Source organism: Macrotis lagotis, chromosome 7, assembly GCF_037893015.1.
Source record: "Macrotis lagotis isolate mMagLag1 chromosome 7, bilby.v1.9.chrom.fasta, whole genome shotgun sequence".
NCBI lineage: Eukaryota > Metazoa > Chordata > Mammalia > Peramelemorphia > Peramelidae > Macrotis > Macrotis lagotis.
Genome location: NC_133664.1, coordinates 55,869,364 through 55,894,193, shown reverse-complemented (window position 1 = coordinate 55,894,193; position 24,830 = coordinate 55,869,364). Strand labels below are relative to the sequence as shown.

The 24,830-nt window shown below is 37.4% G+C and overlaps 1 protein-coding gene across 3 annotated transcripts in view; it reads left to right on the top strand.

Moving 5' to 3' along the window:
* Positions 1–24,830, top strand: part of ST8SIA6 (ST8 alpha-N-acetyl-neuraminide alpha-2,8-sialyltransferase 6) — a 114,882-nt gene that overhangs the window by 56,960 nt on the left and 33,092 nt on the right. For 2 of the 3 annotated variants that reach the window (XM_074192935.1, XM_074192938.1), the window contains one exon: positions 5,649–5,735. The exons of the other annotated variant lie outside the window; for it this stretch is intronic. In XM_074192935.1, coding sequence (XP_074049036.1) covers positions 5,649–5,735 — 87 coding nt within the window. The remainder of the gene's footprint in view (positions 1–5,648; positions 5,736–24,830) is intronic. 3 annotated transcript variants of the gene reach the window in all.

Genomic DNA, 24,830 nt, shown 5'->3' with positions numbered 1-24,830 from the left:
TCCTCTAACCAGTCAGTAGTCTGATTGTATACAGACATCTCATTAAAAGTGTTCACTTCCTTTCTGTTATATCACAGTCGATTACATTTTCTATGATATCATTTGGTGCCTGTGACATTCACTATCTTCTGAGAGTCTTCTTGAAGAAATTATTCTTGATGAATTCAGTTTTCTGAAGAGTCTCAGCTTTTGGCTTCCTTTTCACTTGACACACCCAAACTACATTTTTGTAAAACATCTTTTCCTTGCTTTCCTTTACAAAAATTTTGAAATCTTCTCAATTTCTCCCTTTTCTTTGTGTTAAGCTTAAACTTGATAAAGTTAGAGTTTATTTACCACTCATTTGCTATTCCCTTCACTTTCATGAGAATATGATTCACAGACCACAAACCTAATAAAAAAGAATGACATGATTTTTGAGGACATGAAACTTTTCAAAAGCCTCCCAGTCTTAAAATACAACCCACTTTTCCTATTTCTTTTTTTTTCAGGTTTTTTTTTTTTTTTGCAAGGCAAACGGGGTTAAGTGGCTTGCCCAAGGCCACACAGCTAGGTAATTATTAAGTGTCTGAGACCGGATTTGAACCCAGCTTACTCCTGACTCCAGGGCCAGTGCTTTATCCACTACGCCACCTAACTGCCCATCCTATTTCTTGATACATTTTAATTAGACTGCTTTAAAAAGTATTTGCTGATGCAGCATTATGTTGTACAACAGTTCCCAAAAGAACAGCTGGGAGAGCAACAGTAGAAATTAATTAAGGAATCTCCATATTCCTTTTGAGGGAGGATGACATTATTGTCATAGGTGACTTTTATATCCTCATTCCCATAAATAGTTTTGATATTAAAAGCCTTTGAAATATTCAGGGTACATGACTTGAAGTCAAAAGACCCTAATATGAGACCTAGTTCTGCCATGTACGTTATATATAATAACTACTTTGTGATGACTTTTCTAAAACTCAGATGTTTCACCTGTTAATAATTCCTCCAATAGGGCTATTATGAGAAAAAACTTTTTTAAAACATGCTAGATATCTGTGAATTAGTATTGCTCCCAATGGTAATTACTTTTCTTGTTGGGTGAGCTGTTGAGAACATAGCTATCCAGACAACTGTTCACCTGATACTCAGCAGCATCTTGTCATCTCCTGGATCTTTATGACCATAGATGACTTTCGACCAACCTGCTTCCTGTTTGGAAGAGGTCATAATGTCATCTCTGTTATTTGTTAGACTCCTTACAACCAAGAGAGTCCTATAGCTGAAAATGCATAGTCTAAGATCAATAATCTGTAGTCATCTTCCTGGAAGAATACAGTTATCATTTAGGTCCCATTTAGATATTCAGAAATATGCCCAAAATTCTAGACTTATTTCTAGTCCAGCAGGCACCTCCTTGGTATTATTTCAGTTTTTCCATCTTAGCAGTATATCATTTTTATTGGTTTTCAGAGGAATTTATTTTTAAATTTTAATTGGGAGATGAAAGTTGATGTCAGTGTTGTTTTCATCAAACCTCCCTAATGTTAGTGTCTGTGACTATGATATCAGTTCAATTGGGTCAGGGTCAGTTTGATAGATTTCATCATGTTGATAGGGGACCAAGGTGAGGCTGTATCATCCACAACCATGGCAATGCAGTGAGAAGATGTAGCTGGCCTTAAGCCATGCCTCCATCACATATTGACTGTGGGACCCTGATCCCAGACAGCCCCACTAGGCTTAAGATTCAGATCATATCAATCGATTAATAAACATTCATTAATTGTCTGCTATGTGCCAGACACTGTCCTGGAGAAACAAACAGAGGTAAAAGACACTCCTGCATTTACAAAGCTTATAATCCAGAGGCATACTTGTTTAGTAGAGAGGGGATTTCTTCACTCAGAGCTTCCTTAGGTGATAAAAGCACATGGTCAGACCAAAAAAAAAATAGCAGACACAAACAACCGCAAAGAACTTTTGAGCTCTTCTGAAGCTAGAAATAGCTCAGTTTTTTACAAAGTTAATGATATTTATTTAATTAAAACAGAATGTAACTCATTTGTGTTCTGATGCAATCCCCAAACTCATCCCATCATGTTCCTCCCACAGTTCCTGACAGCAAACCTCCTTTGATGTCTCTCTCCCTGCTCCAGCTCCATCATTTATGGGATCTTTTCACGTCAATCGTACCTTGTCACATTTGCCCCAGGCATCTCATCCAGTGGTGAATTTCCATGCAATGAAAGGGTTAATGTTCTAGTGCTCCATCTAAATGTGTAGCTTTCTCAGATAATGCAATATTAAACTTTGTTGGCTCTGCTTGGAACTGTGGAATAGAATCTGTATCACTATCTTGATGATTGAATCCCTGGAGCTGTTTCAATATGCTGTACCCAGATAACTTTGGTATACACAGTATAATGGAAAGCAGTTGGCTTTGCCCATTTGGAACTTTCTCTAAGCAGGAATGTTTGCATAGTAATAAATTATGTCTGACAGACTTAGGCTTAAAAAAAATAGAGTAGTTGGGTGGTGTATGTAAACTATAGGTATCAGATCCCCATCTCTAATGCTCTCTGGGAGATGCATGGTCTATCCCCATTCTTTTATCAGCTAAGAAATGAGACTGATGTGAAGTGTTCTGTTACACTGCACATACTTAACCTAATTCTGTTCCCTATCTCAGCCTCATACTTTTCTCTGGTTAGCTCTCATCAGATCAGATTCAGAGCAGCAAGGGACATACAGTCCACTCTCCCTCATTTTACAAATGATAAAACTGAGTCCTGGAGAGGTCCAGGGTGACTTGCCACACAGGTGGCATTTGAACCCAGATCCTCTGACTGCAGATCAGTACCTTTTGGCTATGCTACCTTAATTCTCAACAGTGCATTCTTTATACATATAAGGTGTCATAAAATTGCAGAACTGGAACACTAAGCTGACCCCCATTCCAAGCATGAATCCTATAACCCTGACAAATGGTTATTAAGCTCACTGAATGGGAAAAGTTATTTTTGTTCTCTTCATTTCTAGAATTTAGCTTACTAGCGAGAATTTGCCCTGTGTAGAGTACTCTAGGCAGGTCACTTAACTGCTCTCTGCCTCAGTTTTCTCAACAGTAAAATAATAATACTTAGCATTGAACCTAGAGTCAGATAGATCTGAGTTCAAGTCCAGAGTTAAACACTAGCTGTGGAATCCTGGGCAAGTAATTTCACCTCTATCTGCCTCAGTTTTCTTAATAGTAAAATGAGCTGGTGAAAGAAATGTCAAATCACTACAGTATCTTTGCCAAGAAAACCTCAAATGGGGTCCCAAAGAATTGGACACTGAAACAATTGAACATAACAAACAAATGTATGGCATGCTGGAATAGAGCTTCAGATCTTACACTCAGAACCCAATAGATCAATATGGCTAGTGGTCTTCCACTGACTTGGAAATTCCTCTTTCTTCTCCCCTACTCTTCTTCTCCCACTAGTTTGCATTTATGTAATATTTAGTATGTACCTGGCCCTTTCCTTTGCAATTATTATCTTATATAATTCTCACCACAATCCTGAAAGTTATCACTCTCCATTTTTACAGACAAGGAAACTGAGGCAGGCAGAGATTACTTGACTTGCCTAGGGTCACACAGAGTCTGAAACCAAATTTGAACTCAAGTTTTCCTGACTCCAAGCCAAGTCCCAATAATACTTTATCATCCCAAATAAATAAATTATGGTAAATAATTTTCAGGAAAATAAGCTGTTCTCATTTAAAGGAGTAAACAAAGAACCTAAGTACTAGAAGAGACTTTAGAATCGATAGAAAGAAAAACAATTTTTAAGTTTTTACTGTGCCTGCTAAGTTCAGGGATCACAAGTAATACTCATCTACTCCAAAACTGACATTTTATGTGAACCCCTAGTACTGACAGCTTGAAGGGACAGAATAAAATGGAACAGATAGGATACAGTTTGCAGCAATTCACTTTATAGTCAATGCTTCATTAAACACACACATTCACATGCATACACATACATGTGTGTATGTGTATACACAGACTTATACTTTCAGGATAAACAATGTTCTCTCCACATATATTACTTTGTTTTGAAGCTAACCTCACTGTACACTTATCAACAGTGCAATTTAGTCATAATTTCTGAATTGTAACTATTTGCTAATTGTTTTAAACAGAAAATGACAATGACAGGGTGGGGTTATTTCTTGCCCTTTCTTTAATCTCCTTCCTTGGAGCTGTCTTTGATGTGAAAGTCACTGGAAAGTGACTCACTTCAGGAAGGATGGGCTGGGTTGCCCTAATGTGTGGTGACTAGATGGCTTCCTTTTTCTCTGTGTCAGTATATTCAAAAACTGTTTTATCTGAATTGCAAATAAGTCAAATTGTCGGCTTCACAAGGATTGGCCTTAAATACTAAAAGCTAGCTACAATGGGTTTCTAGTTGGTAGTGGATGGTCATTTGGAGGCTACACATGAAATTTGCTTTAAGATTCAAGCTGGGTTTTTTTGTTAATTTTTTTTTTTTAGATTTTTCAAGGCAATGGGGTTAAGTGGCTTGCCCAAGGCCACACAGCTAGGTAATTATTAAGTGTCTGAGACCAGATTTGAACCCAGGTACTCCTGGCTCCAAGGCTGGTGCTCTATTCACTGTGCCACCTAGTTGCCCCTTCAAGCTGGGTTTTAAAGGAAAAAATGGTACTGTTTTAGAAGCATGCTAATGGAAAGTTATAATACTGTCACTGTGAAAGTATTTATACAAAAGCTAACTTATTAAGTGATGTCGTTGTCTCTAACTTCCCAAGGAGATTAGTGCTGCCTCCAGTTTATCAGAATGGGTCTAGGGACCAGAAGCCTTAGATTCTAATCTTGGCCCCATCATTAAATAGCTTGGTAATTCTGGGCAGGTTTTGAACCTCACTGTGTCAGTTTCCTCATCCAGTGTGATTCTGTCCTAGAGGCAGCTAGCTAGTGGAGAGAATACTGGCTCTGGAGTGAGAAAGAACTCATTTTCAATCCAGCTTCAGCCACCTACCAGCTGTGTAACTTGGAACAAGTCCCTCACTAGCTTGTATCCTCAGTTTTCTCTTCTGTAATATGGAAATAATGCTCAACTCTTAGAGTTGTTGTGGGGTTATCAACTAAGATAGTATTTTTAAAAACGGAGTGTACTTAAAAGAGCTGCAGGATATATGTTAGGTATAATTAGAAGTCTATGGGGCCAAAAAGTCATGTGGAATTAGATTAATAATAGCTAATATTTATATAGTACCAGGTGCATTAAACATAATTTACACTTTATTCCTTGAGAGCACATTTTGGATTTAAACATATAGGACTAAGGAAATGTGATGAAAGTTTATCAGATATGTCATAAGTTGATTTAAAAGTATATTAGCAGATATAGTTTCTATAGTTGAACCCATATAGATGAGCCTTCCTAGTTCCAAGTCCATTGGCTATCCACTACACCATCTAGACCTCTCCAAAAGCATCATTATTACTTTATAGGTTATTTGCTTCTATCTGCAGGTTTGGAATTAAATTGTACAATTTATTTAATGTAATGGTCCTTGTGTACTTGTGTGCTGGAAAACAATTTTATATGATTTTCATACTCAACTCTCTTGATATTTGTCACTTTTAGGTATTCAGAAGATTATTACCTTGAAATTATTACAAATGTACAGAACTGCAGATGGCAACGACAACCTGAAGAGTATAAGAAATTTAGGTAAAAACTATGTCATGAAACTTGTTTATCAGTCATCAAACTTGTTTATCTTTCTTTGGCAGTAGGATGATAACTTTCAAGATCAATTAAAGTTTTATTTTGGGTTTTTTTTTTTAAACTACATTAAGTTGAAATATAAAGGTTCTCACCACAGGAAATCTTTAAAGTTTTATTTCTTCATTTTTTCCTATATATTTTCTTTTTCATCTGGACAGATAAGCATTTTCTAAATTAACCTTTAGTTCTCCATTTTCATATCTTGACTCATGAAACAAAATGTGAGTGACTACTTTCCCCCAACAGAGCAAGACTCTGTACAGATGGAAACTTATATGTTATCCTCCTTTTGGAATCATTGTGTACTTGGAAAAATGTTCCTAATTTAAAGTCATATATAAAATTAAAAAATTTTCTAAATCTTTAATCATCCAGTTACCATATCATGAAAAATTTTATACTTAAAAGAAAAATTTTAAAATGATAAATATGTCATGACCCTTAAGCAAAAAAAATTGATTAAAGGAACTGTAAAGAATTATTACTGTGACAGTTTAAACAACATATTGCAAGAGATGACAATTGGGTAAGGAAGCAATTTATGCTGATCATCACCAGTTTTGTATTTTCAACATTAACTTTAAAAATAATTGGTTTTGCCATTAGGCTGATGTAACTGCTATCATTTCATAGTATAATATTGGAAAGTGGATAAATACTGATTTTTTTTTCTGAACCCTGTTGTTGAAAATTCCAAAATCTTATTTTTTCAGGTTCTTTTAAAAGGCCTATTGATGTGTTTTATGGAAGTATTTAAAAATTCATTTGTTCTTAAATTAATAATTTGCATACTAACAAAATTGTAAATCTTGAATTCATTCTACCAGTTTTTATTAAGTATCTATTTACTATGTGTATGGTAGTGTGATAAGTAACATTGAACATTTGCAGAAAATATATAAGTTAAGGTTCTTGCCTCCCAGGAACTTATAATCTAATTAAGGAGATGATTGTGACAAAATAATAATAATAATGATAATAATAATAATAATAATAATAGCTAGCATTTGTAGAGCATCTTCTGTGTGTCAATCACTGTTCTAGGTACTTTACAAATCTAATCCCATTTGATCCTCTAAGGTATTGGTGCTACTATAATTCCCATTTTACAGATGATGAAACCAAAGCAAATGGAGGTTAAGTGACTCGCCCAAGGTACCACAAGTAGTAAATATCTGAAGTCAGATTTTAACTCATCTTCCTGACTCCAGGTCCAGTGTGCTCTCCATTGTACCACTTGACAGATGATAATTACCCAAATATATGGTGGAATAACATGGGCTGAAGTGGCTACAAGGAGACCTGACCTCATGGGGGATCTCAGTGTAGGGGCTTTTAAGGTGGAGGAAGAATTAGCCAGAGCAAAGAATCAATTTGACCCCACCAGGTCAAAGGTATGAGAAGCTTAAGATAAAACTAAATTGATAAGATCATTCCAGAATAGGAAGTTTGAACTTGATCTCATAGGTTAGTTGGGAATCATTACAGCTTTTTGAGCAAAGGAATGATCTGTTTTAATTTTGCAAATAATATGCTGACTACATTAGTATAAGATGGGACAAGAACAATTTACATTTAATATTGATTTAGAGTTTACAATGTATATGCATATATTATCTTGCTTGATTTTGTGAAGAAGGAGCTATCATTAACCTCATCTTACAGACCGACCTTACAACCCCATGAAGAAGATGTTCTCTGATTCTCATCTTATGTCTGAGGGCCCAGAGAGGTTAAGAGACTTTCCCATGGTCAGATAGTTAGTGAGTATCTAATTTGGGAACTGAACATAGATTTTCCCCACTCCAAGTTCAATACTCAATCCACTGCCCTTGATGAGGAGACAGCAAGAAGCAAGGAGTTTGGCTCTTTCAGGAAGTCAATAGTAAGATAATGAGGCTTTGAACTGGTGCTGAATCAATGTCAGCTATTACCATTATAGCTACAGTGAGAGTGGTAGGAGAGGAAAGAGATCAACCAGAGAGACCTGTCAAAGAAAGAATCAATGGAGCTCAGTGATTCTTGGAAGTCTGGAATGAAAGATAAGGAGAAGTCTCAGTTGTCTCTGGAGTTTCCAGCAAGTCTGAAATGAAGGATAAGGAGAAGTCAAAGATGCCTCTGGAGTTTCCAGCCTGGGCTGACTAGGATAATAATGGTTAGTGATACCAGTAGAAAAGAGGAAGCTTGGGAAGAAAACACATTTGAGGAGGAAGATGATGAGTTCCATTTTGGGAACTCAAGCTGAGGTTTGAACTGACAGTGGGACATCCAAATAGAAAGATCCTGTAGGTGAATGACTGCACAGTTGATAAGAAATTCTCACCCTAAAAGTCACTCCCCTAATATAGAAGATAAAGGCAGGGTCATTTTCTGGAGAAAGCTACTGCCAAGTGAACCTGTTACCCAGGGTGGAAAGAAGACCTTCTGGGCTTCTAACACACCTGCAGATTAGTTTCTTGCCTTTAAAGGCACAGCCTGATTTTTGGGGAAAGAAAGAAGAAGCAGACCAATGAAAGAAAGCAGACAAATTAGTATCAGGTCTTGGGTGAGCTGGGATCAATTGGGGTGGGGTGCACATCAAAGTTTAAGGCCCTGAGACCAGGGAGAATGAAGGTTTGGAGTCCAAAAGAATGTCTTACATCTAAATTAATAATCTGGGTAATGGAATAGACGTTGAAAAGTAGCTTGATGTGCAGGACCAATGGTTCAATCTCATGAGATTAGATTTAATTGAAATAGGTATATATAAGCAACTGTATTTGAAGTCAAAAAGTCAGTTTCTGTGGGGGGGGGGGGAGACTTTGCTTTCAACTGGTTAATGAATACTCTGGGAGCCTATACTGTGACAACATTACTTTAAAATTGTGGCTAGTGGATCACCATGTTCTGCCTTCATCAGACACGTCTACTGTGTTTAATTCTGTAAACTAGATTTTAAGAGAAACGAGAGTGCATTAAAAGAAGGGTATTCAGGATTATAAGGGTCTGAAGATTTTGTCAGAAAAGGAATGGTAAAGCAGTGGGGATGCTTAGCCTGGAGAAGAGAACCCAAAGGCTCCATATGACAGCTGTCTTCCAATATCTGAGCAGTTACTATGCCTCATTCGTAAGGCTCCAGAACTAGGACCCCTAAGTGGAAGCGTCCTTCATACAGGAAAGAACTTTCTAACAGTTAAGCAAATTGAGTAATGGGATGAGTTACCTGGTCTAGGAGTGATCATTCAACCACCGTGAGTGCCATCTTTCAAAGATGATGGAGAAGGGATTTCCATATTGGTGGGAGATCAGAACTTTAAGACCTGCAGTTCTTTTTTGATATCTTTGTTTTTTACAACCTATAGATTTCTCCCTTCTGTCCCTGCCCATCTCATTCCATCAAACCAATTTTTATAACCAAGGATTTTTTTTAAAAGAATAAGAGGGGAGGGCGGCTAGGTGGCGTAGTGGATAAAGCACCGGCCTTGGAGTCAGGAGTACCTGGGTTCAAATCTGGTCTCAGACACTTAATAATTACCTAGCTGTGTGGCCTTGGGCAAGCCACTTAACTCCATTTGCCTTGCAAAAACCTAAAAAAAAAAAAGAATAAGAGGGGGGAAAAAAAGAAAAATGAAGGAAAGAGAACATTCAGCAAAACTTATTAGATCCCTTATAATTTTAATAGTAAACCATTATAAAGTTCTGTGATTTGTTAAACTTCCCTTGTGCACAACTTAGAGATGGTTCTATAAATTGTGCATTCGTCACAATTCCAGGTCAGGCAAACTGGGATTCTAGGATTATAGTTCTTCAGGGATCTGAAATAGCTCTCAGAAGCCTCTAGTCCAAACCCCCATTTCATAGAAGGGGAAACTGAGGTTTAGAGAGATTAAATTGTTTGCCTGAGATTACAGAGAGAAGTGGCAGAGTTGAGAAATGTGACTGGTAGCCCAGGATAGAGGCGTAGAATCTGGATTCAGGGAGACTCCTCTTCAGACTCTACCTGAGTGACCCTGGCAAGTCCCTTCACCCTGCCTCAGTTTCCTCTTCTGTAAAATGAGTTGGAGAAGGAAATGGCCAACCCTCTATTGTCTTTGCCTAGAAAACCCCAAATGGAGCCATAAGAGTTGAACACGATTGAAATGAGTGAATAACAACAACAACAGGGTCTGACTCTAAATTAGGCCCAACTCCCCTCCAATAAGCCCTGGCAGGAGCACAGGATGAGGCAAGTGTTCAAGGGAGACGGTCTAGAGGCAAGACCAGCCAGACCCTCCACACTGACTGCACCCTGCCCTGGGCAGCCAGGGCATCTACAGAACACGTGCACATGTGTGTGTGGGGGGGGGGCATGTGAGGGATAGAATTCTTTCCTATGAATCTCCAGATTTCTGAAACAAGGGGTGGGAGCAGGGATATACTGGAACCAGTTCCAATAACCCCAAACCAGATTGTTAAATTTTCAGTGTGAAACATCTGGGAGATCAGGGAGATTATTGTTCTATTGATTATATAGACTTAGTAAACTGATGGTAAAAATGTTAATGCAGATTAAATTTAAAATTGAGTTTTTCTGTGACTTTTTTTTCCTGGGAGATCTGGTTTTTAAACTATTATTAACACTCTGATTGGTAATTTGGATTAGACAACCTCTGAGGTCTTCTAGGGAGTATAGACCTGCAGAAGTTTAGACACGTTACCTGGGTACAAATTTTTGTGAAATCTTTCCATGGAGCTTCCCTTTTGTAAATTTGAAACATTTGTACTCTTAGAGTTAGTCTAGCTAGTGAATGACTGAAGTCATAAAAAATTTATTTTTTCGTAGTTTTCTGATATTTAGGATCAGCCTTCCAGAATCTTCTGCCATTTTGCAGCTTTCTCAGTGAAGACAAATGTTATTGTAGCAGTCTATTCCAAACTTACCTGTGGTGATTTCAGGGAGGGGAAAACTACAGCTCTTCATATATTCTATCTTTCATTTTCAGAATCTGAGTGATATTCATTTCCTTGAGCATGACCTAGAGATGGTTCAATTTAAATTCAGATGCTTGAAAGACCAGCTTTTCCTCTCCTTCACACTTGAAAGCTCCTTTCTGAAGTTCTGAAAATTTGGGGGTAGGTAGGCTTTTGTGCCAAACAGCAGAAGACCTATGAGTGTCAGTAATTGCTCTAACCTGATTCCCTTGGTAACTTGCATACCAATTTTTGCACTAGTATTCTTGAATAATTTTTCAGTTTAAAAAAGATGTAGTTATTTAGGCAACAAATTACAGGAACCAATCACTTCTAGGACAACCAACAGAATTCCTCTCTCTTGGATAATATCCTTCTTTTCAGAAATATACTGCTTTGAAATGCCTTTTGGGCATTCTAATATTGGCACACTTCTTTTTGAAATCCACTGTTTTATGGATATGCCTTAGAATAGATGGTTCTTGCACCTTATCAATCATAGTCTTAGTGGATAAGCAGCACCAAGAATGTTTGGCACCCTGAGACAGTGCCATTATTGATAAATATAGGAACTTTCTGAGACTTTCTAAGCAAAGGAAGAAACTAGATGTGTTTCAGGCTACCTTGACCTAGCAGCTATTTTTCTGTATCTGGATTATCTATTCCAAAGACTAGTATATAGAAGCAATTGAAGGCTATTGACAAATTAAGCAATACTGTAATCACTTAGGATGTCCTAAGTTAAATTTCCCTAAAAGTTTTCCCTTTTTCTTCTTTCCTGTGTTGGAAGCATTGAAAAAGATTCAAGTATTGCACTACCAAATTCATTATTTCTTTTAATAATAAACTAGATTTTGCTTTCTTTATTTTTATATGTCCTGGACTCCAGGGCAAAAACAAATAAACAGATTTGCTTACCTTAACACTTATGCAAATTTTTAGCTTAATAACATTAATACAGCCATTGAATAATTAATAATTTAAGATATTTCCAAGAGATCATAAAACTGGGCACCCAAGTGTAGTTAGCTGCCAAAGTTTTGTTGTGTGTTCTAATTTGAAACATGAAGGAAAAAATGGTTAGAATTTCAGATGCAATAGTTCTCATTACACTATCACCTTCTCTCTATAGTCACATCCATCTTGGAGAGAAACAATAGCTCCTCTTTTTGTTGCTGTTTTATCTCCCTTCATTCACTCTCTCTGCCTCCTGTTTGGGATTCCTAGAGGGTGACTGTGAGACTGGCTCAGGTTATAAATGTTTCATTTTTATTTTAATTTAAGGAGATAGGTGTACTTTATGATACGTGCTTTGGGAGCAGTGGTCAGGTTGAAAAAGCTTCCTGTCCAGGTGCCCTCTGTCCAAGGACTATTTTTCATACTTAATATCCTGCATCCCATCTCCTGTTAGTCCTGCTAGGCAGTCAGTCCATGCATTTTGAAGAGATGCAGCCAGTACCATGTCATTACTTCTGCCACATACAGTAATGGGAACTGGCCTTTCTCCTTTTAGGCATTGTTTCCTCCCCTTGGTTTCCAGAATATAGATTATGCCAGCTGAATATAATGCTCTCTGTCTCCCTTGTGATTCACCATCTCCTGAGCTTTGTTCCCAAACTTATCTCCAAAGTTGTTGTGTTCAATTATTAATTATATTGCTTTGAGCTTCCCTGTCAGATAAGCGTTCTCACTTAAATAACATTATTTGCTCATTCTGTTGCTCTCAGTTTCTACACAGATATAATAATATGTTACTTAAGCTCCCTTCTTCACCCCATGATGTCCAAGATCAGCACCTTTCTCCAGCATTCCAACACTGGTCATTCATTTCTCTATTTCTCATTTAAGTAGAATGCCTTTTTTTTTTTGCTTTGATCATCATTCCCCATCCCCCCCAGTCCCTTTTGCTACAGTGCTTATAATCTATTTAGATTATGTATGAGCTGATCTTTCCAGTGACTTTTGAAATACAGAAATGTGTGAGTCTTAGAGCTGCTACAGAAATCTGTTTATGCTGTTGGCCATGGTCTGTTCCTCCATCCTCAGTCATTCTGGGTCTTTCCATATGCCCTGCAGGAGAACTTTTTGAAAATGTGTTAGCTCCCTCTATTTAATAATGTGAGCTTCTTGAAGGAAGGGCTACTTCCCTTTTGTTTGTGTCCTCAGGGCTTGGCACAGGAAGCCTAGTTAAGCCCTTAAAAAAATGCTCATTCATTCATTTGGAACTCCTCGTTCCTTAGAGGGAAAATTATATTTACCCAGATTGGACATCAGGGTCAGGAAGACTCCTTAAACATTTAGCCATTTCAGGTAATGAGGCAGTTTGTTGTTCTTTTTATCTCCCTTGCTGTCTCATTTCTTTCCTTAGGGACAGGATGCCCTCATGCAACATCCTGCTCCTGTCTTTTACTGGAAAAGTTAAAGCCTGGTGCTACAAAATTATTCCTCCTTTTCCTTCTCCCATCAAAATTCTTTCTTCCTTGACCTCAGCCAACTAATAATATTGAATCCTAATAAAAACCGATTCCTTCTAGGGATGGCATGCTTGCTTTCAAGAGAAGATGCCTGGAGTGATCACTCTGCTTGAACCCAAGGAGAAGAATCTGATGAGGAATTTCGGTCATAAATACACAGAATTGGAGGAAAAAAGATTAGGAGGGTATGGGGACTTTCATCTCACTAACTTCAAGACCTTAAAAAGACCTCTATTTAATATGCCTATAAAAACAGCTTTGAATCTACTTTGGCCTAATGCCTTCCCCTAAAAGCTTAGGGAGCTAAACATGGAGAGTTTTAGTACTTTCCATCTTCTCTTTACTTTGTCATATTCTTGCTTTCTCTTCCCACGTAATTTTCCTTTTTTTCTACTCGAACTTGCTTCTCCATCCTCTTGGTCTATTACCATAACATACAAAACTATGGGAATATATTTTAGTAAACATTCTATATTACTGTTTTATAATTAAGAGTAATGCATACAAACACACACACACACACACACACACACACACACACACACACACACACACACACAGAGTATTACCACCAGAAGCATCCTTTACTGTGGAAGAGTGTTTGTATGTATCAGGTTTAGGTTTAGTGTCTATCCCCAGTAAGAGTATACTATAAGCCTGTGAGATTTATAGGCAACATGTTCTGGTCCTGGCTCTCTGGGACACATACACATCAGGACACATTTTTAAGTTTCATCTGCATTATTAATATGACACTGAGATTAAATTTCATCTCCCTATTAAAATTTAAAAATCAATCCCCAATTTTCCCACTACTTCCTTATGGCTCGGCAATCAAAACAATAATTCAAACTTCAATTTGTGGGGTTTATTCACTTAAAACATGTAAGTGTTCACACAGGAAATTTAACAGTGGCTTTGGATCAAGTTGACTCCAACACCTCTGGTTGGAGGATTATTGGGGGAAAATGTATGAAAAAGAAAACAAGAACCAGCAAAAATTTGAAGTCAGTAACAAATACATCTAATTGGGAAGAACATTGAACCAAAAATTCTAATCTAAAAGCTAATTTGAGTTAAGCTGCATGTCTGTGTCTTTGTGTGTATCTATGTCTCTGTATATCTATGTTTGTGTGTGTCTGTGTATGTTTTTATTTTGTGTGTGTTTATGTTTTCCTGAGGGCAGAGATTGTTTTTACATTTTGTATCTATAGTGCCTTGACCATTCAGTAGTAGGTACTTGATAAATGCCTATTGGACTGAACTGGTATTTGTTGAAGAGTCCCTATAAACAATTTACAAACCAGTGAATCCGCTTATAGTTGTCTGGTTCCTACTGTGTACAAGGCCCTTTTAGAGATACCTCAGGAGATAGAGAAAACTACAAGATACAGCCTCTACTTTAAAAGAATTTGTAACCTAATTGACAAAGTAGACAAATTTATTTAGAAATGACTGAGAAGACAGTCTGTTTCTTGACTAGAATATAATTTTGAAGGACAAAGGCTCTTCTTTTTGTAAAACTTTGTATTCCTACATCTACTATATACTTTGTACATCCTGGTTTGACATTTGATAAATGTCTGTAGAACTGAAGACTTTTTGTCATTTGGAAGTAGGATTATTTGTTGTAGGCTGGAGTCTTCACCATGGTAGAAATGAACTGGGAATTAAGAAGCCTTGAAGGGTGAATTGAGTTGCATTGGTGGAGAAATGTCATAGATTTTAGGGAACAATCTGGTTAGAACAGAGATATTTTGCAGAAGGTAGGATATGATCAAGTTGTGGGGAATCTTGGATGAGGAGCCAAGTAGTTTGGACTTGATCCTCTTTAGAAGTGTCCAACTCTGGGGCAGCTAGGTGGCGCAGTGAATAGAGCACTGACCCTGGAGTCAAGAGGACCCGAGTTCAAATCCAGCCTCAGACACTTAATAATTACCTGTATGACCTTGGGCAAGCCACTTAACCCCATTGCCTTGCCAAAAAAAAAACCTTAAAAAAAAGTGTCCCAACTCATAGCTGAGTGCAGCCTAAACCATATTAGGAAGTAATTGCAAAATGTTTAACATAGAAATAAATATAATTCAACATGGATAAAGTCAATATGTGGCTTTCAAAGTCAGCATAATACCATGGAATCAGTTTCTATTTGAGTTGAACTAACATTACTGTAGTCAATAAGAAGCTGTTAGCCATTTGGGGAATGATATGACAAGCATGATGAAAGTGCTTTCAACAGATTAATCTATTGGTGTGTCTCAGACACTTAATAATTACCTAGCTGTGTGGCCTTGGGCAAGCCACTTAACCCCATTTGCCTTGCAAAATACTAAAAAAAAAAAATCTATTGGTGCAGTACAAGGTGGACTAGATGAGGAAGAGACTGGAATCAGGGAAAAGTGAAGAGCTACTTGCAATAGTCCAGGTATGCTGTGAACTGTCCCAGGGTCCCAGTGGAAACTTGGGGAGTCAAGAGGAGAAAGATCAGTTGACCTTCAAGAGAACTAGATTTGGATGGAGTCAAAAAAGCCTGGATCCCAGGCCTGGTCCTGCTGTTTTTTACCTGCATGTATGAGTTTGGGTAAGTCATTCCAACCTTCGTCAGCAATTTGAATAGATGTAGAATCAGAGGGTTGTATCAGACAACTTCTGAGCTTCTTATGATCTCTTGGAAAACAAGATGGTGAAATGTAGCCACAGAGAATTTTAGAAGCTGCCATTCTCCAAGTTAGGACTTTTAATATTATTCTATAAAGTGACAGGCATGCACCATTCCTTTGGTAAACAGGGTCCTACTTCTCTGTCTGTTCCCAAACTATTTATTGTGCTTATCTTTAACTCTAGAGGGTGCTGCTCTTTTTTTTTCCCTGGTGAAATATTATTTTATTGTCACATCTTATAGTCTCATATACACATACAGAGAGAATACTTCCTGGTTCCACATTCAAATAGAGACCTTTCAGGGGCCCTAGTAGTGATTCACAGGACCAGGAAAAAACTATATTGAAGGACACATGCATGTGCTGAAATGCCTACAGGAAACCAAAAAATTTGAAGTCATTCTCCTCATAAAGATTAGATGAACAGGAATTAACATAAAGCAAGCATAACTGAGAATAAGACATTACCTCATTCTCCAGTTGAATATTATTCCTCAATGGTTAGTATCTTTAGGGTCAAAATTTCTTTCAGTGTTCTAACAACAGTAAGCCTTTATTAAGTACTATTAATTTGTAATTCACTATATTAGGTAGAGGACCTATAAAAACAAAAGTGAAATAGTTCTTCAAGGAACACACATTCTACTTGGCTAGTCTAATCTTAGGTATTTTTTCAGTCCTGGAAGAGTTTCTTTTGAAAGGGGCTGGTGACTAAGGGCTTAAATTTTCTAATAGAGTGCAGATTCTGATGTCAAGCCTATCCCTATATGCCACTGAAAATCTTGGATCATCCTTTTCTTAATAGCACAGATTGCCCTTGGACCATCTTTTGTCTAAGTTTTTACCTACCCCTTAAACTGAATGGGTGTTGCCTCAGACAAACTGAAATCTAGTAAAGAGCTTAAATTTAGAAAGACCTAGATTATCCAAAGAGCGTCCACCTCATTCCAGGGCATCAATAGTTATCTTTGGTCTTGTCACTGAACTTCAGTGACTCTGGAGGAGTGTGTGCTTGACAACTTTGAGCCGTTCTGCCTCACTTGGATCCATTCGTGGACAAGACATCACCCTCTATGATGTTATTGGTCCTCTTCAAGATTGAAGGGCGGTCAACAGCAAAGTAACTCATAATGTATTAGGCTACAAAATAAAATAATGGTAATGAGTATACCTTGATTCTATTCTTCCTTTCTCTTCTAAAACAAATGTAATATGTGCGATGTAGGAAAATGATTGCACTAGAATCCATTACTGATATGTCACATAGTGTTGTAGAATTTTGACTTTGCAGTTGTGTAACAATAATAATAAAGATTTACCTTCCACTGAAATTGTATTGAAATTACAGTGGGAAATAGGGAAACCAAAGTGATGATAAGAACAAGATGATCTTACTATATAATAATAATAGTCATAGCACAAGCTCACCTCTATGTAACACCCTCTGGCTAGCAAAGCAGGATCCTCACAACCAGTCTGTGGGATAAGACGTCTAAGCATTACTATCCTTATTTTAGAGATGAAGAAACTGATAGTCTAAGAAGTTAGAGATACTTGAATCATTTGCTGGTGCCATGGTGAATAGAGTGCTGGGCCTGGAATCTGAGTTCAAATTTGACCTGAGATACTTACTAGCTGTCTGACCCTGGGTGGGACACTTAACCCTTCTTGCCTCAGTTTCCTCATCTGTCAAATGAACTAGAGAAGGAAGTGACTAACCACTCCTGTATCTTTGCCAAGGAAACCAGATAGGGTCACAGAGAATCCAACATGACTGAAAAATGACTGAACAACAACATGCTAGATTTTATAGTCAATCAACAGACTTTTATTAAAGCACAGTCGTGGGCTCTAGAAATACAAATGCAGTGAATGAAACAATCCTTGTAATGAGTTGGACATTATTATTAGATTTGGATTTGAAAATAATCACCAGTATGGATCTTAATGCTTCTTTGTATGGTGAATCTATGAGACTCATGGAGGCTAGGAATATTTAGAGAGCTTTGAGGAACCTGAAATCACAGAACCAGGCTTCTATTTGGTAGTGCTAGTTCCATGATGCAGAAACAGAAGAGCCATTTGTCCATCTATCCCTCAATTTGTAAAAATACTTAAGCTATTTGATATTCCACTTTCAATTCAATCAGTTATGAACATCACGAAAGACTGTAAGTTTTTGAGTTGCTGTTGAGTCATGTTAAACTCATGACCCCAAGGGGATAAAGATAGTGGAGTGGTTTGTTGTTTCCTTCTCCAGATCATTTTACAAATGATGAAATTGAGGCAGACAAGGTGAAGTAACTTGCCCAGGATCACATAACTAGTAAGTGTCGGAAGCCAGATTTGAATTTGGGTCTTTTTGACTCTAGGTCAAGCCCTCTATTCACTGCCGTCTACCTGTCCTAGACTAATAGGATTGGCTATAAAGACCTGAAAGATATTTTATTTAGAAAAGAACAGTTATAGGGGGCCTCATAAACCTTGTTTTCCCAGTATTTCAAGTACAGACATTTAGAAAATGAATTCACTTATATTTGGCCTCAGAGAGCAGAGTTGGGACCAGTGGATGGAAGGAGTAGAATTAAAAGAGCAAGCTTCTTAATTCTCTTTGGGTCATGGACCGCTTTGGCCATCTGGTGAAACTTTTAGACTCCTTGATAAAAATATATAAAACAAAGCACACAAGGAAACAATAATATTGCAACATAATCATCAACAAATATTTTTAAGTTCATATATCAGGGGCAACTAGGTGGCACAGGACACCAACCCTGGAGACAAGAGGACCTGAGTTCAAATCCAGCTACTTGGTGACTTTGTGATCCTGCTCAAGTCACTTAACCCCAATTGCTTCCAAAATAAATAAATAAATAAAAGCTCACAGGCCCTAGTTAAAAATATCAATTATGAAGACGCAGATTGATGCATTGTAAAGAAAAGAATCATAAGAATTTTAGTTATCCAAAAGTGAAGTGGGCTTCCTCGAGTTCAATTCCTTGAATTGTTTCTTCTTGGAATTCTTAAATAAATAATGTCTTACATATAAGAGAAAAAGCCCTCGCCCTGGATGGATTGGTCTCAGTGGCCTCTGCAACTCCTCGCAGCCCTGAGACCATGTAATTCTGTAACATTTACCTGTTAATGGCTGGCTATTATCGCATCTGAAGTGCAGCAATGAGGGAATGATGAGAGGGAGATTTTTCGACTCAAGGCCAGTGTCACAAGAGAGTTTATAATCATTTGTCATCCCTATTCTTGGCCTTGGGCTTCTCTTCAGATGTGGAACATCGTGGCATTTATGAAGGGATCATCCTTACTTTTAGTGTGTTCTCTCTGATCTTTTCATGATTTGAAAATATGCCGCTTGGGCCAGAGTCACATATTTTTCACCTTCCCGGGTTGCTGATCTCAAGGGCACTCTATTCATAAGCAGAGTTTCTGGCTTGTCCCTACTATCTTGAAGTTGGTCTTGCTGTTCAAGGCGGTGGGGGGGGGGTGGCGGGACACAAAGGAGCCTGGTTTCAGAACCTGGAGGCCAGAGATAGAGTTGCCCATCTGGCAGAGCTGGGTGGCACAGTGGATGGAGCACTAGGCCCGAAGTCAGAAAGACCTAAGTTCAAATCAGCCTCAGACACATTACCTATGTAACCCTGAGCAAGTCACTTAACCTCTATTTGCCTCAGTTTCTTCTTCTGTAAAATGATATAATAGGACCTATCTCCCAGAATTATCATGAGGATCAAATGAGATAATTGTTGTAAAGGACTTTCCACAGTGCTGACAAATTGTAAGGACTATGCAAATGTTAGTTATGATTATTAGTAGTGTCTTAGTCTGGAGCTGTTTCTTCACCTCTATGAAACATCCAGCAACATTACCCCCTTCACCGTGGTTACATACAGATTCCCTGTTCATTATTTTTAAATGAAAGCCACAATTAGTTTTGGTATTGCCAGTGAAGGATTAAGAAACAATGAGACCCCTTGCAAAAAAAAAAAAAATATGGCATAAACAGAAATTGTAACAGCAACATTTATCCTAGGGATTACTTCTTTGGTAATAAGCTGCTGTAATTATAGATAAGATGGATTCAACACTTTAATTGTAAAAATCCCTTTTCCGAGGCTTTAGATAGTTAATTCAGGCTCCAAAAAATTCTACCAGTTTCTACAAAGAAAGGCCCTTGGGTCCTCCTTGCCTGTTCCCTCTCCTACCTTCACCGTCCTTCCACTGAATATTTAACTAAATAAAAGTACAAACAACTCAGTCACAAAGGAGGGGATAAATGCCTTCCACAGTTTGTTCATACACTGAACAACAATAAAGCCAATGACCTAATTTTTTTTTGCCTAAAAACTAATCTATATTCAGAAATCTCAAAAAATCATTTTAATGATTGAATTTAATATTTTTCATATTTTAGAGCTTGTTTTTCACACTTAACTGATTCAGAATTGATTTCAACTTAGCAGTTTAGAAACTATGGAGGTGGGGTAAAAAACTAGAGGACTATCCTAGAGCTGAAAGGGACCTTGAGAGATCATCTCAATCATCCTTCTGCATTCATGCAGAGTTCTATCCAAAGCTTCTCTGACAATTGGGTCTAACTCCTCTATTTAATAAGTCCAGGGAAAGAGTCTCTGACCTCTTTTGATACCACTTCATGGTTAACAGTTCTGCTTAGCAGGAATTAAGTCTGACTGGACCTGTCTGCAGAGTCACCCCATTTCTCTTTGGGACACAGAATGGCTTTGTATCCCTAGCCCTATCTGGTATATAATAAGAGCTTAATAAATGCTGTTGGTTCAGTGACTTCCTTCATCCTCTCTGAGTCAGTTTTCTGTTCTTTCAGCACTTAACCATGCCAACCTTTATTCAGGTCAAACAATCCAGGCTCCCCTAATCTAGGATTAGGAGTATTTGCCCAAGATGTGGACCCCATATTCTATTTAATTGTGTTGCCCCAGAGTCAGGTAGCCAAATGAGAGGTATGCCTCGATTGTAAAAGCACAACATCAGGTGAGATGTCTTAGTGACTGTTTCCTAAGAGAACATGAGCTGGGGCTGTTCTTTTAAATTCAATTCAACCAGCATTTATTAAGTGCCTTGTATATGTGAGATACAAAAGTGTTACACACACACATACACACACACACACACGTATATGTATGTATATGTATGTGTGTGTGTATGTATATATATATATATATATATATATATATACATACACACACACATTTATAGTCTCAGTCTCGTCACCTCTCTAGGCTGCAAAGAGGAGTACCAATGTTTCATTATTTGTTCTTTGAGCTTTTCATTGGCTGGTTGTTGGGTTTTTTTTGACAGCTAGAGTTCCATGTGTTTTCCATGATCTTTTCATTCACATTGTTGCAATTGTGTATCCTGTAGTAGGATCTGCTGATTTCATTTTGTATCATCCTTCTATGTTACTCCAATTTTCTCCTATTCAAGAACTCCATCTGCCATCATTATATGGAAATTGTAGCCAGTTGTCCCAGGAACCTTAGCTTCCCTGGAGGCTAAGCTCAGATAACACTTTCTCAGAGAAGTCATCTCTCTCTCTCTCTCTCTCTCTCTCTCTCTCTCTCTCTCTCTCTCTCTCTCTCTCCTTCCTTCTTTCTTCCTTTCTCTCTTTTCTCTTTTCTCCCTCTTTGTCTTTATTTCTTTCCTCTTTTCTTCCTTCTCTCTTTCCTCCTTCCTCTTTTTCTTTCCTTCCTCCTTTCTTCCTTCCTCTTTTCTCCTTCTTTCCTCCCTCTTTCTTTCTCTTTTCTTCTACTTCTCCCTTCTCCCCTTCCCCGTGTTTCTCCTCCTCTTCTTCCTCTCCATCTTATTCTCCCTTTTCCTTTCCTTCTTCCTCTTCCCCTTCTCTCTCTCTCTCTCTTCCTCTTCTTTTCCTTCTCCCTTTTCTCCTTTTCTCTCTTCTCTTCCTTCTCTTCCTTTTCATTCTCCCTCTTCTCCTTCTTATCATTACCATTATTATTATTATTGATATCAACTATTTACTTGTTCACGTGTTGTATCCCCCTCCTTGAGGGCAGGAACTATTTTTAATTTTGTCTTTTCAACTAAGGCTCTGCTACCCAGGACTGGATATCAAGCAGATGCCAAATAAACTCTAATATAAATGTAGAGAATTCTCAGATTAGCTTCTGTGGCTTCTCCAGCCTAGGCAGCTACCTCACCTCCAGCATCAACTACTGTATCATTACAGCCTTCTTGTGTGATGAATGAATGAAAGAATTTAGGATCAAAGATAACTTAGTGTAATTCAATTTACCAAATATTTTAAGTTTGGGAGCCAGTAGCCCATACCTCCTAGGACTCAGTAAAAACAAAGTTATCCCTAGGGATAGGAAAAAGTATGGCTTGTCTGAAAAATTATTCAGAACTGTGTGGATGGGTCTAGTGTATGGTCTTCTTAGTATATGACTGGTTATGTTGTGGTTTACCTAAGATACAGGGACATAAATTTGATAAAAAAAAAAAAAAGGATTCATTCCTAAGTAGCTGCTATTATTCTTATTCACTGACATTTATGTAGCACTTAAGATTTTGCAACATAGCTTGAAACTGCCCAAAGGCTTTCAGGATACTCTGCATTATCTCATTTGTCCCCCCACAATTCTTTCTGTGAGGTAGATACTGCAGGTTTTATTATCCTCCATTTATAGGTGAGGATGCTGAGTATAGGAAAAAGTAACTTGCTCATATTCACATTCTGTAAGTGACAGAGGCAAGATTAGAACCCAGGTCTAGCAGTAAGCATAGAATTAATATTGAGAAAAAAATAGTAAAACCAAATAGAATATTTGATCCCTTGCAGGGTATTGAACAAAGCAAGTTAAGGCATATTCTGTTAAAAAAAAAAAAACCCTTTAATATAAAACTACTTTTTCTTTAGAAATAAGTTGACCCTTCAGTATATCTTTGGAGAGTTCTCGCAGCCTGTATCCCTTAATTGCACTAAATCTCATTCAGAAATCCTGAAGAGTTTGATGATATGTAAGAATAACTACGAACTGAGGGAAAAACATTCCTAATGTTAGTATTCTAAGCAACCCTTCCCTTACTTGTAGAATGCAAACCTGAAGCAGTCATTAACATTTCATGGAAATCTAGGAAGCATTCCATTAAGACCAATGAAGAATTTTGACTTGAGGCTTATAATGAATAGCCATAACAAAAGGAAATACCAGGCAACTGTGATTTAAATATATAGTTTGGTTTTCTTTTTGAAATTGTCTCAGATGTAACAAAATGTATTTGTTTCTGAAAGGAGTTCTAATTAAGTGTTTGTGGTTGCATAATGTGATTCTCCACATCTCTTTTTATTGATCCAAGCAAAATATAAACTACAGCTTCCTAGGACATAACCACTTACTGAAAGTAAAACATTTATACATTCATTCATTTAATAAGTAGCTACTACTACTACTACTACTACTACTACTACTACTACTGATGATGATAGCTAACATTTATTTAATGTTTTAAAGTTGGCATAGTACTTTGCATATATTATCTCATTAGGGTCACAAGATTGTCTCAGGCAAATTACACCTCAGGTTTATCTTGGCTCCAAATCCATTAGGCAACCCAGCTGCTTTAAAATTTACATGGCAACAACCTTAAGGATAATGAAACTAAGAATTTTGAAAGGTACATTTGGAACCCTGGAATTCAACAATGAATCAGCAAGAAATTATTAAGTATTTACTATGTGCCTCAACTCTAAGGATCCAAAGAAAATCAATAATTCTTTGCCTTCAAGAAATTTACTTTCTAATGAGGAAGACAACTTGTAAATAAATAAATATGTAGAGAAACATGCAGAGTTGATAAAGGTTAATGTTAGGAGCGAACAGTTGTCATAGCTATGGGGACCAAGAAAAGACTCTTGAAGAATGCAGCAAGGAAGCAAAAGTCTGGGGAGAGTCCTTAGATATTCTAAGAGTCATTTAGTTCAGTAAGCATTTACTAATTGCCTACTTTATGAAGGACTCTCTGCTCCATGCTGTTAATATAAAGATAGAAATGAAAAATAAAGTTAAGAAGTACCCTAGAAACTAGATAACCTTTTTGAAGAGGAAATCTCCTTATTTCTATTATGTAGAAAGATTAGAGGGAAAGAGAGTACTTTATTTTTCCATGGAGAAGATGCAAACTGAAAATGTAACTAATATTTACATAGCACTTTATTATTCCTTTTGGTTTGATCTATACAACAACCCTTGTGACCTTAGTGCTATTGTTATCTTTGTTTTAGAAATGAGGAAATATTGAGCCTGAAATAGTTAAGGTGACTTGCTAGTATTTGAGGCAGGATTCAAACTCAGGTCTTTCTGATTTCAAACCCAGCACATAATCCTTTGATACCCAACTACTCCTATATTATAGGGAGAGATTCAGTATAAGCACTACAAAACTGACTTCCCTGGTGGGTGTGGACAAGTTGGGAAAGGAGATGAGGGAGATGACTGGTCATAAGCTGATTTTAGGGACTCTCACCTTCATATCCTCCTGATCCTTATCCTGATTGGTCTTGACTTAAATTGATTGGGACCTCAGTGACAGACTAATGCTTATACCTCTGGAGGTATCCTGGTACCATAGGATATTTTCCATTTGTTAGTGGAAATTAATGGCTTATATGTCCTCTTCAGGCTTCATTCATCACATAAAGAAGGGAAAAGAAAGGAGCTGCTGAGTTTCATCTAAATGGATCAAGAGGAACAATTTCCAAGCATACTGGATTTTTTAGGACAACTCTGTTTCATTTATTCCATTCATTTATTCCCATAAGTCATCAAAATGTCTTAGAAATTCTAGCATTTCATCAGAGAGTAAGTGAAAGAATCAAAATCAATAAAGATTATAATAAGAAATATATAGATAGTGTAAGATTGAAAGTTCCGAAAGATAAATGGAAGCTCTTGAACTGAAGACTCTAT